Source organism: Nannospalax galili, unplaced genomic scaffold, assembly GCF_000622305.1.
Source record: "Nannospalax galili isolate Female #2095 unplaced genomic scaffold, S.galili_v1.0 scaffold634, whole genome shotgun sequence".
NCBI lineage: Eukaryota > Metazoa > Chordata > Mammalia > Rodentia > Spalacidae > Nannospalax > Nannospalax galili.
The window spans coordinates 433,148-450,219 of NW_008336853.1; the positions used below are offsets into that span (position 1 = coordinate 433,148).

A 17,072-nucleotide genomic window follows, 5' to 3' on the forward strand; every position below is an offset into this window, starting at 1 on the left:
GGCCAGCGTGCTGAGGCCGCCGAGGGCGGCGCGGGCTTCGGAGCCGGGCGGCGCCGCGGCCATGGGTGCCCTGACGAGCCGGCAACACGCGGGCGTGGAGGAGGTGGACATCCCGTCCAATTCGGTGTACCGCTACCCGCCCAAGTCTGGTGAGGGCCGGGCGCGCGCCGCGGGCCGGGCGGAGGGGAGGCCTCGCGTCGGATGTTTGGGGCGGGCGGGCGACCCGGGGGTCCCGGGCCGCCCGCGTCGGCCTTGGAGCCGGGGAGGTCTGCGGGAAGCCCGGGGGTCCTCGAGGTCGGGTACCGGGACAACGCGGCGCAGCGGGGCTGCGTCAGGTGCCTGCGGGGTCACCGAGGTCATCTTCCGCGGAGCACCGGAGCGGCCTCCGGGGTAATCTGCCCTGCGACAGGGATGCGGCAGCGGGGTCGGAAGGCGTGGGGCGCAGCCTGGTGCTCGGCGGGGCGTGCGGGCGCAGGGAGGCCTTCGTGGCATCCCTAGCAGGCACCTGTGCCAGGTGTGGTCCAGGCCTGGTCCAGGCCTCGGGGTCGGGGGGTGGGGTCTGCTGCGGGGGAGGGGGCGAGGAAGGGGGAGGGGGAACGAACTTGCATTTGCAGTCCTTCGCTTTTCCGGAGGCTGTCAGAAGGAAAATAGCAATATTTGGGAATCTGACCGTCAGAGGCACTTGGATGGCCCCTTTGTCCGTTTGGCTGGGGATGAGGCAGCTGTGTTTTCAGGAGCATCTCTTGACTGAAAAGGCTAAATGCCTGCAGACCCCGCTTGTGACATCTGCATTCGCATTGCAGGGGAGTTTTGACAGCAGAGGGGAGAGGATGACGGGGTAGTCCAGTTGAGGGAGGCCAGTCTGAGCTGGCTGGCGCATGACCCAGCTGTCTGCACTTTTTTTTATTTAATTTTTTTTTTTTTTAATGTGCTGTTCTTAACAGCCCTGGACTCATGTCTTCCACCTTCTCTCCGGCATAAGGACCTGATGGGGATTTGGATGATGGCAGAGTGAGGCATCACAATTGGAGCAGTTCCCGTTCTCCTTTTAGTAGAATAAAGACATGCTAATGAGGCGAGTACTGTTTCTCAGCAGTACGTCCAGATTCTGCCAGGTGGAAGCTGGGACCAGACAATGAACTTGCCGCCCTGCAGAGCGTCAGGGAGAGCTCTAATTCTCACTGCTGTTGTGAGCCCTTGCAAAAAATTAGTAAAATCTGCTTTAGAAAGGTCTAAGATAAAGCCACCATTGTTAGTGTTGCCATAAAGATCTTGCTAATTATGACTGTATGGTTACTTTTGTCTAATAAAAACACAGTGCACGCCTTCTTAGCATTATGCTAAAGATGGCATGCAGCTGGTGTCCCACACCTATGATCTCAGCACCTGGAGGCTGAGGCATGAGGATCCTAAGTTTGAGGTCAGCCTGGGATGTGTAGTCAGACTGTCTCAAAGAAACTACAACAACAAAAAGAAGGCATACTTAGCTTCTCCAGTGCTGGGATTACAGGTGAGAACCACCATACCTGGCCTCCATCTAGCAGAGATCCACCTGCCTCCCAAGTGGTGGGATTACAGGTGCATACCACCATGCCCAACTCTTAAAACATTTGGCTTTTATTGATCAAAATATGGAACATATTTTGCTGAGCTTCGAGTTTGCAGTAGAATTTGCTGCCTTTGATGAATATTTACCCTTCCTGTACTTTCGGGAACTAACAAAGGTAAATCTCTGAAAGGCTGTTCCCCAAGGGATATTAGGAGAACTGCAAATCATGAACAATAAAGGAAAAGTGAGCCAAACTAAAACCTTTCTGAGGGGGGGAGGGAAGGGAATTCATCTTGAGACAGGGTCTCACACTTAGTTCGGCCTGTCCTGCCACTATGGAGCCCAGGTTATCCTTAAACTTGAGGTAATCCTCTTGCCTCAGCCTTCCAAATCCTGGGATTACGGGTATAAACCACATCTGGCTCTAAAATCTTTAGCACGCTACTACTTAGTCTAAATAATTCTCCTTACTCTACCAGTCTTTGAAGATTTTTACCTAGTTATAACTTATTTTTATCTCTTTTTTGTTGTTATTTTGAAATAGGGTCTTAATGTAGCACAGGCTGGCCTCAAGTTGACTATGTAGCCAAGAATGACCTTGAACTTCTGATCCTCCTGCCCAACTCAGGGTTTCCTTCATGCTAGGCAAACACTCACCAACTGAACTACATCCCTAGCCAAGCATGGTAAAATGTTTTTATTTGTTTTTTGAAACAGAATTTATGTATTCCAGGCTGGCCTTAATCCCCCCCCCCCTTTTTTTGAGACAAGTTCTTGCTACATAGCCTAGACTGACTTTAAACTTTTTAAAAAGATTTATTTTATTTTTTATTTTATTTTATTTTATTTTATTTTATTTTATTTTTGTCTTTTTTGAGACAGGATCTCCCAGTAGCCCAGCTGTCCTGGAACTCACTATGTAGACCAGGCTGGCCTTCACCTCACAGAGATCCTCCTGTCTCTGCCTCCCGAGTTCTGGGACTAGAGGCAAGCGCCACCACACCTGGCTAAAAGAAAAGGTTTATTTTATTTTTAATTATGTGTCTGTATGGGGATATGTGTACATGAGTGCAGGTGCCCGCAGAGGCCAGAGGCATTGGATCCCTTGGAGCTGGAGTTACAGGTGGTTGTAAGCTGCCCAAAGTAGGTGCTGGGAATTGAGATCCTCTACAAGAGCGTACATGTCCTTAACCACAGGGCCATCTTAACCACAGGGCCATCTTAACCACTGGGCCATCTTAACCACAGGGCCATCTTAACCACTGGGCCATCTCTCCAGCCCCTTGGCTTCTGACCTTGGAGGTCAGAAGAGGGCATTGATTCCCCTGGAACTGGAATTAAGGATGGTTCTTAGCCACCCACATGGCACCACCATGCTCGCCCTAGAGGCAGGGTCTTCCTAAATTGCTCAGAACTCTTAATCTTGCTGCCTCAGGCTGTAGAGTAAGGTAATGGGATCACAGGTGCATTCTGTGCTTGGCTCTGCTTTACTTGTTCTTGCCAAGTAGGTGCTAAGTTTGAATTTTTAGTTGTTGTAAGAGTGCTTGAACCCAAAACAAAATGACTCAGATTTTTTTGGTCTTTTTGAGACAGGGTCTCCCTGTAGCCCCAGCTGGCCTGGAACTCACTATGTAGACCAGACTGGCCTTGAACTCACAGAGATCTACCTGCCTCTGCCTCCCAAGTGCTGGGATTAAAGGCGTGTGCCACCATGTCCAGCTTCAGTTTTTATTTTTAAAAATCATTATTAGCCAGCATGGTGGTGCACACCTTTAGTCCCAGCACTTGGGAGGCAGAGGCAGGGGACTCTGAGTTCCAGACCAGCCTGGTACACATACTGAGTTCCAGGTCAGCTGGGGCTACAGGGAGACCCTGTCTCAGAAAAAAACAAAAAATAAAACAACAACCACAACGACAAAAAAAAGCATTATTTCAGCAGGGCGTGGTAGCTCATCCCTTTAATCCCAGAACTCAGGAGGCAGAGGTAGGTGAATCACTTTGAGATGGAGGCCAGCCTGGTCTACATAGCAAGCTCCAGGCCAGCCGGAGCTACAGGGAGACCATGTCTCAAACAGCAACAACAGAAATTATTTCAAAATTCCATTCCTTCCAAAATTTCACTGCTAATCATTTAGTGTCACAGGTAAGAGATGTGTAGGCAGAAATAAAAATGCAGACTATCTCGTAATTAAGTAGGCTCTGTGCTGTTAATGTGAACTTTACTTCATATATGAAATCAGTGTTGATAGGGTCTCCAGTGTCTTTTAGGCTGGCTTTGAACTTAATGTGTAGCCAAGGAAGACTTTTAACTTCTTACCCTCCTGCTTGCCTCTCCCAAGTACTGGGACTATAGGCATGGGATCAAGTCCAGGGCTCTATGAATGGGAGGTAAGCACCCTACCAACTGACTTATAGCCCCAGACCTTTTTTTTTTTTTTAAAAAAAAAAAAAAAAAGAAAAAGACAATCTCACAGAACCCAAGCTGGCCTGGGATATAGCTGAGAATTACCTTGAATTCCTGATTTTCTTGCCTTCACCTCCCAAGTGCTGAGATCACAAGTATGAGCCGTGATGACTAGCTCATTAACATTAAAAAATAACCATAGAACCACAGAAATCAAGATAATATGTAGACTGGGGATATAGTTCAGTGGTAGAGTACTTGCCTAGCATACACAAGGTCCTGGGTTCAAGTCCTAGCACTATAAAAAATTAAATTTTGAAAAGATAATATGGGCCGGGCATGGTGGTGCACGCCCTTAGTCCCAGCACTCAGGAGGCAGAGGCAGGCAGATCTCTGAGAGTTAGAGGCCAGCCTGGTCTACATAATGAGTTCCAGGCCATTTGGGACTACAGGGAGACCCTGTCTCAAAAAGACCGAAAAAAAAAGTTTAAAAAAAGACAATATGGTATTGGTATAACAGAAGACATATTTTAGATCAATGACACATAATTGTGAAGCAGAAACAAACACATTTATCATCGGTTGACTTTGTTTGTTTTGACAGGGTATAGCTATGCCTGGAACTCAGAGAAAGGCATGTGCCACCAAGCTTGGCTCATAGATGTAATTTGAAAAAAAAAAAAAAAAAGCTTTAAAATGGGCAAAGGCCAGGCATGGTGATGTACATCTTTATTCCCAGCACTTGGAGGCTCAGGCAAGAGGATCACAACAGTAGTTGACGATCATTCAACTACGTAGTGAGACTGTCTCGGAAAAGAAAACGAAAGAAAGAAAAAGGCAAAGTACTCAATGGACATTTCTCAAAAAACTACCTACAAAGGCCAGGCGTGGTGGTGCACACCTGTAATCCCAGCACTCAGGAGGCAGAGGCAGGCAGATCTCTGTGAGGCCAGCCTGGTCTATATAGCAAATTCCAAGCCAGTTGGGGCTACCAACTGGGAGACCCTGTCTCAAAAAAGAAACAAAAAACAAAAAACTATGTACAGTGGACAGTAGGGCAGTATGCACATGAAAAAAAAGCACACATTATTCACCCTCAATCAAAATTGGTTAGAATTGGGTGTGGTGACATGGCTGTAATCCCACTCTTCAGGAGACTGAGGCAGGAAGATTCGGAGACTTTTTAGACCAGCCTGGGTTACAGAATTAGGTCCTGCCCCTCCCAAAAGAAAGTTACAGTTAGATACCACAGCAGGTCCAGTAGAATGGCCATTAACTGAAGAATAAAATAATAGTGACAAGTATTGGTAAGGGTATGGAGAAGCAAAGCTTCATACCCTGCCGATGGAAATGTAAAGCCGTGCATCCATGTTAGCAAACAATTTTAAACTGGGTTCCTTGCCTCACTCCTGTCATCAGCACTGAGGACCACTGTGAGTTCAAGGGCAGCCTGGGCTACAGAAGGAGTTCCAGGTCTAGCCTGTGCTAATGTGAGACCCAGCATCAAAAACAAAAAAAGAAAATAGTTTTAAAGTATTTAGAGTTTCTCAAGTGGTTAGTTTCTGTGACTCCGCACCTCCAGGTGTGCACACAGGAACAAAAGAAAGAAAGGGCGTGCATCCAGATGAATGGAACGACTGAGGAGTGAGGTGTGGTGAGCATGCACAATAGGATATTCTCTGCTTCAGCATGTGACCCTTGAAAACATCATGCCAAGAGGAAGATGCCAGATTTGAAATGACACACGTTCTGTAATTTCATTTATGTGAAATGTCAAAAGAAAGCGATCCAGAGACAGAAAGTTGATTAGGCAGGGGCTGAAGAGAGGTGGGAGCAAGTGACTGCTAATAGGTTTCTTTGGAGTAACAAAGCCATCCAAAAGTTAGATAAGGGTGAATAGTTGAATATGTAACTTACTGCAGGCTACTCTTTTAATTTATTATATATACAACTTATATAATCGAGTGATGTATGTGTTTGTTTGTTTATTTTTTGAGACAGGGTCTCACTGTGCAACCCTGGCTAGCCTGGAACTTACTATGTAGACCAGGCTGGCCTTGGACTCACAGAGATTGCTGGCCTTAAGCTAACAGAGCTCCCCTGCCTCTGCATCTTTAGTGCTGAGATTAAAGGCATGTTCTATCACGCCTGGCCAATTAAAAAAAATTTAAATTACTATTATGTATTGTATGTATTAAATTACTATTATGTATTGTTGTAGTACTCATGTAGAGGTCAGAGGACAGTTTGCCAGAGTCAGTGCTTCCTTTCCACCCCATAGGACCTGAAGATGGAACTAAGGTCGTCAGGCTTGGTGGCAGGCACTGTTACCCACTGAGATATCTTGCTGGCCCTAGATTACACACTTTAAAAAGGGGACTTTTATAGTGTATAAAAAGCTGTTTGAGCCGGGCCTGGTGGCGCACGCCTCTAATCCCAGCACTCGGGAGGCAGAGGCAGAGGCAGGTGGATCCCTGTGAGTTCAAGGCCAGCCTGGTCTACATAGTGAGTTCCAGGACAGCTGGGGCTACAGGGAGACCCTGTCTCAAAAAGACCAAAAAAAAAAGCTATTTGAAAAATGAGTATAGACTTAAATGAAAAAGTTAAAACTATAAAATCCCTAGAGGCCATAGAGAAACTATCAGATTTGGATTAAGCAGAAAGTTTGTAAGATATAATACCAATGCTGTGCGTGATGGCATGCACCCATAATCTAAGTTTAGTGGCACATGCCTTTAATCCAGCACTTGGAGGCAGAGGCAGGTCGATCTCTGTGAGTTCAAGTTCAGGCTGTCTAAATATAGTGAGTTCCAGGCTAGCTAGGCCTGCAGGGAGGCCCTATGTCAAACAAAACAGAACAAAAACAAACAAAAAAACCCATTAAGGGGCCTGGAGAGATGGTTCAGCGGTTTGAACCCCAGCACCCACTTGGTGGCTAACAACTATCTGTAACTTCCAGTTCTAGAGGATCTGACACGGCCTTCTGTACTCGTCCGGTTACTACATGACAGGAGTGCACTTACACACACGCAGGCAGTAGTGAGGCAGGCACTTAAACATAAAAGATAATTAGCCGGGTGTGGTGGCGCATGCCTTTAATCCCAGCACTTGGGAGGCAGAGGCAGGTGGATCTTTGTGAGTTCGAGGCCAGCCTGGTCTACATAGTGAGTTCCAGGACAGCTGGGGCTACAAGGAGACCCTGTCTCAAAAAAAGACAAAAAAATACTTGAACAATGTGTATTAATTCTTGTCATTTTGTTGATTTTGTAGTGTTTTTTTATTTATTATTTTTATTTTATGAGTGTTATGCCTGCATGTAAGTAAGTGTACCTATGTCATGCAACACCCTCAGAGGTCAGAAGAGGCATCTAGATCCCCTGGAACTGGAGTTCAGGGGAAAATTATTAGCTGCCATGTGGGTGCTGGGATTCGAACCCAGGTCTCCTGCAAGAACAGTATTCTTAACTGCTGAGCCACCTCTCCAGCTCCTTGTAGTGTTTTCTTAAGACCTCTTTTGATTATTCCAGAAAGTTTATTTATTCCCCATGACATCTTGGGTGTGTTTATCCTTGTTCTCAGACTGAAGAGGACATTTCAGTGTCGTGAAGAGCTGGCTCAGTGGCCATAAAGGATCAGTTTTGATCATGGGAAAATGTTTATATTTTTTATTTTATTTTTATTTTATGTGTATGAGGGTATTGCTTGCATGTGTGTAAGTGCAACCATGTCATGCAATGCCTGTGGAGGTCAGAAGAAGGTGTCAGATCCCCTGGAACTGGAGTTACGGGTGGTTGTTAGCCCCCATGTGTGTGCTGGGAATCGAACCCAGGTCCTCTGCAAGAGCAACCAGTGCTCTTAACCACTGAGCCATCTCTCCAGCCCCTCTCCTTCAATTTTAATAGTTTTGCTGGGTATAGTATTTTTAGTTAACAATTGTTGTCTTTAAGAACTTGGAATGCATCTTTCTAGGCCCTTCTGGCTTTAAAAGTTTCTGTTGAGTAATCAGGAGTTACTCTGATAGGCCTGTCTTTATAAATGACTTGAACTTTTTCTCATGCAGCTTTTCATACCCTTTATTTTGTGTTTTTAATGTTTTAACTATAATATGTTATGGGGAGTTTCTTTTCCTGTCTGTTTTGTATTTTATGCCTTTTGTACCTGGATGAGCATCTCTTCCTCTAGGTTTGGGAAATTTTCTTCTATGATTTTTCTTTAAAATATTCTTTATGCCTTCACTATGGTCTTCTTCTATGCCTATAATCCAAAGGTTAGGTCTTTATGTGGCATCCCAGAGCTCTCCCATTTAAAGATTTATTTTATTTTATGTGTATGGGTGTTTGGCCTGCATTGTATGTATGTTGCTCTCATAGGCCAGGAGAGGGCATTGGATCCCCTGGAGCTGGAGTTATAGATGATTGTGAGCTGCCATGTGGGTATGAGAACCAAACTCCAGTCCTCTGGAAGAGTAACAAGTGTCCTTCACTTCTGAGCCATCTTTCTAAGGCAGGCCCCTTGATTTGCTTTTTGAGACAGCGTCTCACTGTGTAGTACAGATTGGCTTTAAACTCTCAGTCCTCTTGCCTCTCCTGAACACTAGGATTATAGGCATGTGTCAGTAAACCCAGAAATAAGGAGGTTTTTTTTGCTTTTTTTTTTTTGAGACAGGGTCTCCCTATAGCCCCAGCTGGCCTGGAACTCACTATGTAGTCCAGGATGGCCTTGAACTCACAGATATCCTCCTGCCTCCCAAGTGCTGGGACTACAGGTGTGAGCCACCATGCCCAGCATCAATAGGATTTTTGTTTGTTTTTGTTTTTTGACAGGGTGTCATTATATAGCCCTGGCTGGCCTGCAACTCACTATGGAGACCAGGCTAATCTCAAATTCACAGAGATCCTCCTGATCGCCTCCTGAGTGTTGGGATTAAAGGTATGTACCATCATACCTGGCTAAAAAATTATTTTTTAAAAATTTTATTTCCTGGGGGCTGGAAAGATGGCTCAGCAATAAAGAGCAGCCAGAGCTCTTAACCACTGAGCCATCTCTCCACCCTTAAATATAGTTTCATTTACTCCAATAATCAAGTATATAACTCCATTACTCCAAAAGTAAATAGTTTGAGTTTAATATTTTCTACTTACAGCAGGATATTTGTTTATTTTACTATGACTTTAATAAGGAAAAATAGAAAAAGAGGTCTCACAAAATTTCCTATCAATATGAAATGGCTAAAATCTAAACTTTGTGTCTTTTATAAAATATAAAATTTTCCTGACTTGAAAAGTTTTGATTTGGAATTTTGCCATAATAATAAGTAAATAAATTACTGTTACTTAGAGGCTTAGACATTTGGGGCTTTGTTTGGGGTACCCTATACGGTAATCATGTACGTGTTGTAAACATTTCTTGGTGTAAACTCTTTTTGTGTGTCTTTTTGAGACAGGGTCTCACTGTAGCCCCAGCTGCCCTGAAACTCGCTATGTAGACTAGGCTGGTCTGGAACTCACAGAGATCTACCTGCTTCTGCCTCTGGAGGTCCGGGATTAGAGGCGTGTGCCACCACGCTCTGCTCATGGTGTAAATTTTTTACCTAGGGCCAGAGGTCTTGTGCTTTTGTATAAAAACATATAAAGGGCCATGCAGTCTTGTTTTGTTTTGTTTCATATTTGATTCTGGACAGGGAGGGTGTATATTGAACTTTTACTGGTTATTCTACTAGATAATAAAACAAAGGATTTCAAGTTGATACAGAAAACAAAATGTTTTTGAGATTAGAGTGCTTGTTTGCTTCAGAAAGGAAAAATACCTTGGGCTTTATCAGAGTGATTATTTTATTATCTGAGGCCTTGTCCCTCTTTCTACTAGTACAGTACAGGAAAAGGAAAAGCCAGATGTGTTCCTGTCATATGACCCCAAACACTCAGCCTCTTTTCCATGTATATATACGTATGGAAGAACACATACCGTAAGACTATGTATATGTATTTATGCAGAGTGTGGGGAAGTTCATCCTCCCACACTGTTACTTGTCTCTCTCAGATGGTCAGATGGAGTTGAGCTTAGGACAGGGATTTAGGCTTGGACCTTGCCTCTCTCTGCTTCTGCTGTTTCTTAGCCATGTGGCTTCAGTCACTGGGCTCCTCCTGTCCACAGTGTCCTCAACAGAGAGGCGATATATATCTTACAGATCACATTTAATTCTGTCTTTGGTGGGAATCTCCACAAGTATGTTTTTTTTCAGACTGTCCCTTTCTGCCTCATCCTCCTGAGCCTGGCTGCCAAAATATTCATGGGATTTTATTTTATTTTATTTTATTTTATTTTTTTATTTTCTTTATTTTATTTTATTTTATTTTTATTTTTGTGGCGGTGCCGGGGATTGAACCAGGGTATTCATGCTGGTCATGTGCTGTATCTCTGAGCTGAGCTGCATCCCCAGCCCTTTTTCAGTCTTTAGGACATGACACCAGCAGGCTTTGAAAACTCCTCACTGTCTGCTATAGACAAGATGTCTCTGGCCCAGCTTATGCATTTCCTGCCTTAGACCAGGCATGTGGCCACTGGGCCTTGGGTCCTGCTTGTGGAAAATGCCAGTTAGAGAAGGTCTGGGTGCTAGAAGCTCTCACTGCTGCTTAGGCAGGCACAGTTCCCGGGCCTTGTCAGAGGAGAGGTGGGGACATTTGTAAAGATAACGCACCACAAATTTTTATTGATACTTTAAAATCCAATTCTGGGTTGGGTGGGTTTGGCTCTCCCTGTAGCTCCAGTTGGCCTGGAACTCACTATGTAGACCAGGCTGGCCTTGAACTCACAGAGATCTACCTGCCTCTGCTTCTGGAGTGCTCTGATTAAAGGCGTGTGCCACCATACCTGGCTTGAAAATCTTTTTGAAAAAAAAAAAAATTGTGTGTGTGTGTGTGTGTGTGTATGAGTGTATTATCTGTATGTATGTAAGTGCACCCATGTTTTGCAATGCCTGCAGAGTTCAGAAGAATCCCTTGGAACTGGAGTTATGGGCAGTTATGGGCGGGTCCCGCTGCTCGGGTCCCTGGCTCTCCGCGGCTACCGGATGCTGGCGACTCAGCGGTCGCTGCGCTTCCAGGCGAGTTCCGTTCCAAGCTACCGGGTACTCCCTCTAGGTACGCGATCCGCCGGATCACGAGGGGAGGTGCAAGGACGGCGAAAGCAGGATCGTCGCGAGTGAATGTTTACGAAGGGACAGAGACTGCTACCTTAGACAGCAGGGGTCCCCAACAGGCAGTTGTTTGTTGCCATGTGGGTGCTGGGAATCGAATTGGGTCCTCTGCAAGAGCACCCAGTGCTCTTAACTGCTGAGCCAGTTCTCCAGTCCCAAAATCTTTTAAAAATCTGTATTAGTTCCAGGCGTGGTGGTGCGTGCCTTTAATCCCAGCACTCAGGAGGCAGAGGCAGGCGGATCTCTGGGAGTTCAAGGCCAGCCTGGTCTACATAGTGAGTTCCAGGATAACTGGGGCTACAAGGAGACCCTGTCTCAAAAACACCAAAAAAAAAAAAAAAAAATCGGTTTTAGTGGGCCAGGCATGGGGGCTCACGCCTTTAATCCCAGCATATGGGAGGCAGAGGCAGGGGGGTCTTTGTGAGTTCGAGGCCAGCCTGGTCTACATAGTGAGTTCCAGGATAACTGGGGCTACAAGGAGACCCTGTCTCAAAAAAAAAAAAATCTGTATTAGTGACCTGGATTTTAGATTTCATATATCAGAACTTGATTTTTTGAGGGGAGCATCGGGAGGCTCTTTTAGTATTTGGCAAAATTGGCCAGGCATGGTGGCACATGCCTGTAATCCATCCCAGCACTTGGGAGGTAGAGGCTGGAGGATCAGTAAGTAGTTCATGTTCAGCTACATAGTGAGTTTGAGGTCAGCCTATACTACATGACAGCCTGTCTCAAAAAGAGAGAAAAAAGACAAAAAGAGGAATTCCAAGAGAACTCTGCCACCTGCTTAACCTTTTATGTCTCAGCTGGTTAGTACTCCTTTCCTTCTAAGTTGGATCACTGTCCTCTGTAAACCAATCCCCTGGGACTTCCTGCCCCATATCCCTACCTGACTGTCTCCAGGTCCCACACTAAACTCAGGCTGGACAGTTCTGGATACCAAGCTGGCTTCTTTCCATTCCCTGTTCCTCTTTGGGCAACCTACCCATCAATGAAATAAAAACAAAAAAACAAAACACTTTTCCCTCCTTTTATAGCTCTGGGTGTAGAACCTAGGGACTTTGAGATGTTAGACAATTCTCTACCACTGAGCTACAACCCAGCCTTTGGTTTTTGAGACAGGGTCTTGATATGTAGCTCAGGCTATATAGATAGCTACAGGCACACACCACCACACCCATCTAAAATTTTTCTTATTTCACCTAATGTATAAAAAACATAAATCCCTGATATATAGAAAAAATATTTTACTGTCAACAGTAATGACTCAGTTTACCTCAGGGGCTGCTTTCTACTGAGGGCAACCAGACACCTTCCCTCTATAAATTATGCACTTGGAAAAATAGAGCCAGCAAGTGTGAGACATAAATAATGGATAATTATGCCGTCTTAGGACCCAGTGCATGCTGTCCATGCAGCCAGCTGCTGTGTTTTTAGGTTTGGGTTGGTAACTTCAAGGGGTTCTTGAGCTTCTGACTTTGATTTGGGCCACTGTTGTTCTCAGATCATGTTTTCCTGGTTGTTAATTTAAGAATTGCATCTCTTGCAGTTTTGATCTTATCCACATTGTTAAATTCAATAGGTATTTCTAGACTAAAGCTTAAAAATTGAGTGGCTGCTTCCGCTTTTTTCTGTTACCGTTGTCTTCTCCCTTTTCGTTGGTGTGGCTTCTCCTTAGCCCAAAGTGCTGAAACTCAGCTTTTCGGCTTGCTGTTAAATCTTAAACAAAAACCACAGCTGACCGAGTTTAGATCTATCTTAGCTATGTTACACATCAACAAGCCTTTTGTGGCTTCCTAAGTTTTTGGTGTTAACTTGAGAGTGGTAAGGGTATGAGAGCACTGATAAAGGGTTACTATGGTATGAATCCTTTTCTTTGACTAGTTTACCTTAAAGTCAGATTACAGAACTTTGAGAGTGCCGGCTGTGGTGTTGCATGCCTACAATCCCAGTACATGGGAAATGGGAGCAAGAGAATCAGGAGTTCAAGGACAGCTTCAGCTACTTAAGCAAGTTTGAGGCCAGCCTATGATACATGAGACCCGTCTCAAAACAAACAAACAAACAAACAAAAACAAAACCCCCAAAACCAAAAGCAAATAATAAATGAAACTGAGTAAGAGAAATTTGTGTCTCTATCAAAACTAAAATATATCCCCAGAAGAAACTGACAGTCTCCCTGTGCATCTTTGTTTTGTTGGCTTTTGAAAGTCTCACTGCCTAGGCTGGCCTTGAACTTGGGATCTCATGCCTCAGCCTCCTAAGTACTGGGATTACAGGTACAGGCCATTACACCTGGCTGCCTTCCTTGTTCTGCAGCAAGATAGTGTGAAGAGCCTTCACCATAGAGGATTATGGAGATGTAGAGGCAGTAACAGGCGGGTGCTAAGAGTTTACTGTTCAGGTATAAGCACCCTATGAAATCTAGGCAAAGCTGATTTGTGTGTGTAAATATGCCAAAACCTGTAACTATGATTCCTGAGTATGTGGAATAACTACTTCAGTTTTAAGGGAAAAAAATCAGAACCAAGCCAAGCATGGTAGTATTTATCTGTAATCCTAGCACTGGAGCGGCTGAGGCAGGAAGATCATGAGTTCCAGGTCTTTGTGGGATACATGTAGTGAGTAGTAAGACCCTGTCTCAAAAAACAAAATAAATGGGCTGGGGAAATGTTGCCAGTTAGTGAAGTGCTTACTGTGTCAGAATGAGGACCTTAATTCAACTCCCAGAACCAACGCAAAAAGCTGGGTGTGGTTCACTTGTAGTTCTGGCCATGGGACTGGCTCCCGAGGAAGGACTTTTGAGATTAGCCTCTGACCTCTACATGCACACACACACACACAAACAGGAACAAAATGCATATGGGTTTATTAGTGAGAATCGTGGGCCTTCTTGTTGTTTGGCTGGTGGTAGTTTAGAGAGATCAGGGTGAGGACGCTTATTTTGTGTAGTTGTCTGAAATCAGGAGAAGAAATTGATCTAATGATTTGTTTAAAGGGTTGACACCTTTTTCTCACAATATTATTCACTCAGTTCAGTCTGATCTGCCCTTGCTTGTCTGATTCTTTCTGTTTGTCACTCTCTAGGCAGCTATTTTGCCAGCCACTTCATCATGGGAGGAGAGAAGTTTGACTCCACGCATCCCGAAGGTTACCTGTTTGGCGAGAACAGCGATCTGAATTTCCTGGGGAACAGGCCGGTGGCGGTAGGGCTATAATCTTTTTACTGGCCTGTGGGGCTCAGGGCTCAAGTGGCCAGTTCAAACAGCCCTGTGAAAAACAAGTTTGCAGTTGCTGACACAGCAAGGGGCTCTGGGAGCCAGGTGCCTCGGTGTGGTGTGGGAAGACTGGAGGAAACCCAAGAAAAGTTGCTGCAGTCTGGTGGGAGGGAGGTGAAGTCTCCGCACTTGGAGCTTTCCTGAGGATTCAGAGTTCTCCTAATGGACCCTTCTTAGCAGCCCCAGCCAGCCCCCTTGCTTGTGCTCCCTCAGGTTTTATTCCTCCTTTATAGCACATAACCCAGTTCCTATTTAATTTTTCTCTTCTCTGTTATCTGCCTTCTGCCTTAGAAAGTAAGTGCTGTGTTTACTGTTGTGTGCCAGATGTAGCACAAAGCCTGTTAAGTATTTGTTGAGTGAATGAATGACTGAAAAGTTTCCCAGTATTTAAGTTACATACCAGTAATCCCAGCACTTGAGAGGCTGAGGCAGGAGGATTTCCGTGATTTTAAGGCCAGCTTAGGCTATGTAGTGAGATCCCGTCAAAAAAAAAAAAAAAAACCCCAAAAGAATATATCTTTCTTAACTGTTCATTCCTTAAACCCTCTACTGTCCTCCTCAGGGTCCTGAGCAGCACCTACAAGCACAAGCTTCTGTGCCTGCCTCTGAATTTTTGTTGAGGATCCTCTGTCCCCTGTATAGGGCTTTGTGATCATAGCTACCAAGTAGTTCTTGAGTGGCCTCTTGGGCTAAGGAAGGTCCAGACACTATTCTCCATGTGAAGACCTACCTAGCAGAGCACTTTTCTTTTTTAGTGCTGAAGACTGAACCCAGGGCCTTGTGCATGCTAAGTAGGCCCTCTAGCATTGAGCTGTATACCCAGCCCTCAGGGGACTTTTTTTTTTTTTAAAACTGTTTCACTCTGTAGATCAGGCTGGCCCAGAACTCATTAGCCCAGCTGGCTTAGAACTCATAACAACAATCCTCCCTGCCTCTGGCTTCTGAATGCCACCATACCTACCTCTCCCAGGACTTCTTATCCCTCTTACTTCAGTGAGAGAGCACAGTGGTAATAGCTACATGCAGGAAGCAGGCACTGTGTGGAGGCCCCATTCCAGGTGTTCCGCAGCAGTTTTTCCGAATTCTGTAACTAGGGCTGCCTGGCTGAAAATCTACTACCTCTTGCTGCCGCAGAATATTCTGCCTTCTTCACAAAACTGCCAGGATAGCGGGGCAGATAGAAAAGAACAACGGAAAAAATCTAGATGGCAGTGAAGGTCTGGAGTGGCAGCTTTTTCAGGAATTGAGAGATGCTGTGAGCAGATTGCCTTGGTGCTGTGCCAAGGGACTTGAGTTGAATTGACTCTGGGACTAGATGGATAGGAAGGGGCCTTCCCTAGAGTGAGGCAGAGTACAGGCCTAAAAGTATTCCTGTTTTTATTGACTCTGCAAGCATTTGCTGAGTGGCTACCATGTGCTACTGTGACAGGCGCTGTGGACACAGAGCTGAAATGAGCTTGTTTGTTCCTCCCTGGAACAAGTAAGGAAACCAGTTTGACCTGGTGGTAAAGCAAGGGAGAGAGATAGGTGGGGACTCTATCACCCTGAGGGGTTTTCAAGCTTTCCTGTAGTCTATGAGGAACATTTAAGGTTTTTAGGCAAGGTGAATGACCTGGAGAAATTATTTGTTTTAGGAAGATTGATGTAGTGGTAGACCACCATCTTGGGCTTTAATTTAAAGGGTTGTTGTTGATCGTGGTAGTGGCTTTTTCGTGTTTTGTATCTCAGGTGGCCCCTCTTCTAATTCAATCCAGTAGTACTGTTTTCAAAGTGAAAGTCCCAGTCAGAAGTGGTAATGCACACCTCTAACCCTGGTACTTATAAAATTGAGACAGGAGGATTTCCATGAGTTCAAAGTCTACCTGGGCCACATAGTAAGTTCTAGGCTAGTCTGTGCTATATAAAAAGAAAAAAACCAAATCCCTTTTGCTATAAATCAGGTTATGCCAACTAATATTTATCAAATGTCCAGTCTTTGATTTTGTGCTACTGCCTTAGCAGTTAGAGAAGGGGCACTTTGTTTCTGATAGAACAAGATAAGAATATTTCTTCACCAAGAGTCAGCTTAGAAAATGGCTGTAAGGTCTGAAAGACGGCTCAGTGATTAACGCACTGGCTGCTTTTGCAGAGGACCTGTATTCAGTTCCCAGCACCCACATGGCAGCTAACAACCATCCCTAACTCCAGGGGATCCAATGCCTTTTTCTGGCCTCTACACACATTGTATGCTTAGGTACATGTACATACATGTAGGCAAAATACTCATACATATAAAATAAAAATAAATAAAAATTTAAAAAGAAAATGCCCTTAATATTTACATTAGTTTCTCTTTTCTCCTCAGATCTGAGAATAGTATTTTTTTGGTTTTTTTTTTTTTTTGTTTTTTTTTAACAAGTATATGGTCGATTTTGGAGAAGGTTCCATGGGCTGCTGAGTAGAAAGTATGTCCTTTGGTGTTTGGGTGGAATACTCGGTAAATATCTGTTAAGTCCATTTGATATATGGTTTTGTTTAATTCAGATGTCTCTCTGTTAAGTCTCTGGCCTGTTGACCTATCTAATGGAGATAGTGGGGTATTGAAGTCCCCTACTACTAATGAGTTGGGATTAATCTGGGTTAATTGGCCTCTTCTTGCTATAAAGATGC

The 17,072-nt window shown here is 44.7% G+C and overlaps 1 protein-coding gene across 4 annotated transcripts in view; it reads left to right on the plus strand.

Moving 5' to 3' along the window:
- The first annotated feature begins 6 nt into the window (after positions 1 to 6).
- The window catches only part of Rnf157 (ring finger protein 157), a 78,051-nt gene continuing 60,985 nt past the window's right edge, over positions 7 to 17,072 (plus strand). For all 4 annotated transcript variants that reach the window (XM_008831346.3, XM_008831347.3, XM_029562670.1 and 1 more), the window contains exons 1-2: positions 7 to 149; positions 14,233 to 14,351. In XM_008831346.3, the coding sequence (XP_008829568.1) occupies positions 62 to 149; positions 14,233 to 14,351 (207 nt within the window). In that variant the 5' untranslated portion in view covers positions 7 to 61. The remainder of the gene's footprint in view (positions 150 to 14,232; positions 14,352 to 17,072) is intronic.